The 5,000-nt window shown below is 30.9% G+C and overlaps 1 protein-coding gene across 1 annotated transcript; it reads right to left on the reverse strand.

Annotated features, from left to right (window-relative positions):
* Nucleotides 1-2,384: 2,384 nt before the first annotated feature.
* On the reverse strand, nt 2,385-3,443 carry HELRODRAFT_160032 (hypothetical protein; the record flags this gene model as incomplete). Its single annotated transcript, XM_009017054.1, has 2 exons — nt 2,385-3,026; nt 3,393-3,443. 2 exons carry the CDS (start codon nt 3,441-3,443, stop codon nt 2,385-2,387), a joined length of 693 nt encoding a protein of 230 aa, XP_009015302.1.
* Nucleotides 3,444-5,000: the final 1,557 nt, after the last annotated feature.

Below are 5,000 nucleotides of genomic sequence, written 5' to 3' on the forward strand. Positions count from 1 at the left end.
GAACGGTTGACAAAAACCCNGGAGAATAATGACATTAAGAAAATGGAATCGTCCAAAAACTTTTCAGATCTTATAATAAAAGATGTACAGGCATTGAAAACAACAACAACATCAACATCAAAAATATCTACAACAACATCAACAACAACATTACTAACACCGGCAGCAACAACGACAGTAACAACAACATTAGTAACATCAACAACAGCACATCCTCCAAAAACATTGCCCCAAGAAATTTGGCCTCCCTGCCAAATTAACGAGAGTATAAACAGCAACAACAACAACATCATCAACAACAACAGCAACAATAAAACTACGATTTGTAACAACAAGAATCAAAGACCGGATGTAACATACGGCCAAGATGATCTCGGTGCTGATGCTGATGTTGATGATGATGATGACAGCGCTGTTGATGATGGTAATGATCGTGACAACACGGTGACGTCATTTTCATCGTCGTTATTATCTAGAACGTTGAAAGAAAATTTAATTCGCCAGACCGCTGCTGCTGCTGCTGCTGATGATGATGATGATGAGGATGATGATGATGGTAAATTTCATAACGACAATGGTAATGATAATCATTATCATGATTTCGATGATGATGATGATGATGAAGGAAAAGTAGATGGTGGTGACGACGACGACGACGATGATGATGATGATTGTTTGCGAGAATAAGACATTGAATTTTCTCTCCTAGCGTTTGATGAATGAAGGAATGAATGATTGAATGAACGCATGAAGGAATGAATGAATGAATGAATGATTGAATGAATGAACGAATGAATGAATGAATGAATGAATGAATGATTGAATGAATGAACGAATGAATGAATGAATGAATGAATGAACGAATGAATGAATGAATGAATGAATGAATGAATGAATTAATGAATGAATGAATGAATGAATGAATGAATGAATGAATGAATGAATGAATGAATGAATGAATGAATGAATGAATGAATGAATGAATGAATGAATGAATGAATGAATGAATGAATGAATGAATGAATGAATGAATGAATGGCGAACAAATACAATAAAAACAACACACATGCAAAAAACTGACCAATAACAAACACGCACACACGCACGCACACACACACACACACATACACGCAACTCTAAGTAAAAAAACCGAAACAAACAAAATGAACGAATAAAAAAATACAAAAAATACCATACAAAGGTATTGTATTTTGTATAACTCCCAGAAGAGAGATCAGGCAAATTGAGGTAAGAGGAGGCAGGGGAATATTCAATGATAAAATATCTACCCATCAATCAATCCGCACACTTTTACTAGCCACCAATGAATGTAAGAAGGAAAGAGGAAATAGAGAAAACGAAAGATGTAGAAAGATGGAAAGAGAGAAAAAGAGAGAGAGAGAGAAAGAGAGAGAGAGAGAGAGAGAGAGAGAGAGAGAGAGAGAGAGAGAGATAAAGTGAAAATAAATAATAAAGAAAATTAACAAAGAATAAGCTATAAGATGAAATACAAAACGTTAAAAGAGAGAGAGGGAGAGAAAGAGAGAGAGAAAGAAAGAGATAGAGAGAGATAAAGAAACTATTAAGTTAAAAAACAAACTATAAAAGTGTAAGAGAGAGAGAGAGAAAGACAGAGAGAGAGAAAGAGAAAGATTTATTAGCAGATATATTAACAATTGCAAGAAAAAAAAAACCAATAAAAGTATTATTGAAAATATCGATTTCTTTCAATATCAGTAGATTCTAGATGTTTATTATTATTATTATTATTATTATTATTATTATTATTATTATTATTATTATTATTATATATGTGAATTACCCTTAAACATTTCACTCTTGTTTTCAATTCATTAGTAATAGTCTTTTTATTCATTTTTTACTCATTCGATCAATCGTTCAATAGTTATGATAATGATCTTGCGGTTACTGTTATGGCACAAGTTTATTATTATTATTGTTGCCGTTGTTGTTATTATTATTATTGTTGTTTATAGTCACCTAGTTGCATGAGCTTCACACAATTATTCTCAGATTATAATTGCACACGCACACACACACACACACTCACACACATACACGCACACACTCACGCACACACATACACACGCACGCACACACTCACACACTCATACAGATTTGTAATTTATTTTGTTGACAAAACAAAATTTTTATTTAGAAAAAGAAATATGATTTTCGAGAAAAATTGCTCTAGTTAGATGTTTCATTGAATTAATTTTAAAGTTAATTGTTACAAAATTCATATGATGGTTGGAAAATTAACGTAAAAATTTCTTTCTCCCTTGCAACCTCTCTCTAATCTCTAATTCTTTCTCTCTCTCTCTCTTTCTCTCTCTCTTTTTCTCACTCTCTCACCAAGACCATCAGACCCTAACAAAATCAAACCTACAGTACATAGTAAGATAATTTTCAATGCATGCAAACAGCAGAAACTTAACGAGCATCTGACAGCCGACCTCAATCAACTTCAAGCCAAACTCAGTCAAACTGGCAAAAAACGGCAACTCAACTTGGAGAGAGGCAGTGACCAGGAATGCAAGACAAATCGTCTGAATCAAAATATTCTTAATCCTACCTGCAATTGGGAAGCAGTAAACGTAGATAGATATTGATGCCCATGCACCTGGAAAAAGATTACAAAAGTTCACAAAATTAATTCTCCACAGGTTATACGAAGCGAAATCCACAAGTACAGACACAAAGAAGAAGCTAGCAAAGACAATGACAACCCTTAGGTACTGTCTAGTCATTTTGTCTGAAAATTTATCGATAAGTTTGGCTCTCTCTCCATGATTTTTGGCTCCATTTTGGATTTTAAATTTGTTGTGACAGCTGCCAGGAGTTCGTTCTTCATAGTTGTTGGTGGGCTTTCTAGCTCTAGAGACTTCCGCGTTTGTTGGGCCTTCATCATTCCGGGCCCAATCAGAATTGACATACCATTCCGAGTTTATGGATCCCTCAAGTTCACTGGGTTTTTCAGGCTGGTTGGTGGGATTTTCCGGAGACTGAAATAATTAAAAGTAAATGTTTAATAAATATATAAATTTGAAAAAAAGCGCTATAAAACTGCTGATAACAATAATAATAATAATAACAATTATCCATATTTATATTTAAAAACGTTTAATTGGTTACAATAATTAACGCATGCAAGTTATTTTAAAAATTTGATTATTTATAATAAAAAAATTTTTTTACGACGTTTCCAATGCTCATAAAAACATAAAACATGATTTAATAATAATATTAATAATAATAATAATAATAACAATAACAATAATAATTAATAATAATAATAACAATAACAATAATAATTAATAATAATAATAACAATAACAATAATAATAATAATAATAACAATAATAATAGACCGGGTTGAGCTTCTTGAACGAAGAACTTTTCATTTCTTTCAAACTGGTCATCCTATCTTGCACACCATTTATAATAATTACGAAAATAATTATGACTATAATTTAGTACAATTACTACTAGCAGTAGTAGTAGTAGTAGTAGTAGTAGTAGTAGTTGCTGTTAATGTGGTAGTAGTAGTATTAGTAGCAGTAGCGGAAGTAGTGGCAGTAGTAGTAGTAATAGTAGCAGTAGTAATGTATCGGTAAATGAATGACAAAATAATTAAAAAAAATTTGTTTACATAATAATTTCATGACGTCATTGTTTTCTAATAATTTATACGGCTCCTTTTTTTAAAATTTAAATTGAATTTAAAATTTAAAATCTTTTTTCGGACGAAAAAATGAATTTATTATCGTTAGAATATTGTTTGATGTCTTATACTTAATTAACTTTAGATAAACTTAACATCGACAACAACAGCATCAACAACAACTTAGAGACCGACCGAAACTGTTTTTTTTCTTTCGGCCGAAACCGAAACAAAGCCGAAATTGAAATTTCAGTTTCGGCCGAAACCGAAATAAGGCCGAATCTAAAAAATAGGTTTCGGCCGAAACCGAAAAAAACCGAAACTAAAAAAATATTTTCGGCCGAAACCGAAACCGAATATTGAAAATTTTAATAGAACATCATTTATATAACTTTTTCCGAAATTGTTGGTTGAATTGAAACATCTGAATGTTTTGAATGAGATTCATCTAATTTCGGTTTTTTGGCTTCCCTCAAAAAACTATTTTTTTCTTCAATATTTAAAAGAAACTTTGAAAACAGACCTTTGTGATACTTTTCAAGATGATTTTTCAAACCACAAACAGTCTGGTTCTTCGGCAGTGTACTTCCTAAAGAGTATAACTTGTCACATTCATTGCAACGTGCTTTGCTTTTGTCAGACTGGATCTTTGTAAAATACTTCCATATTGGATTTAACGACATTTCAACGACTTTTGTTTAATTATTCAAATTATTGTTTACTCGATTTCAGAATTAATTTAACAAAGAAGTTTAAAATTTTTTTATAGACAATGAAATGTTATTCTTATTATACTTGTGCGTATATATATATATATATAATATATATAAATAAATAAATATATATATATGGTGAGAATTTATAAATTATATCTTGTGTGTGTGTGTATATAAATAGCGCTGAACCATGAAAAATTGAGTTGAGCTTAAGTCCATCTCTGCATAAATTATGTTGATGTGTTTATCAGGCATGGTCAAATTTCAATAAAGATAAACTTTGTAAATTTTAGAGCCATATATATATATATATACATATATATATAGACCACCCAATACAATAAGGATTATATATACATTTATATGCACTTATATATATGAGTGTGATGATAAATGATGTAGTTTTATATAGTTATTTAAGAATATCAAACATTTTCGGCAATAATCCACTTGTAGTTCAGTTTTCCTTAGAAGACATTTATCACTTTCATGTAATTTACTCAAGTATTTTTGAAAAAAAAATATTTTCGGTTTTTTTCGGCAAATATGATTTAGTTTCGGCCGAAACCGAAAAACGGCCGAAACTGAAATATAACATT

The sequence above is a fragment of the Helobdella robusta genome (genome assembly GCF_000326865.2).
Source record: "Helobdella robusta unplaced genomic scaffold HELROscaffold_2, whole genome shotgun sequence".
In the NCBI taxonomy this organism is placed as follows: Eukaryota; Metazoa; Annelida; class Clitellata; order Rhynchobdellida; family Glossiphoniidae; genus Helobdella; species Helobdella robusta.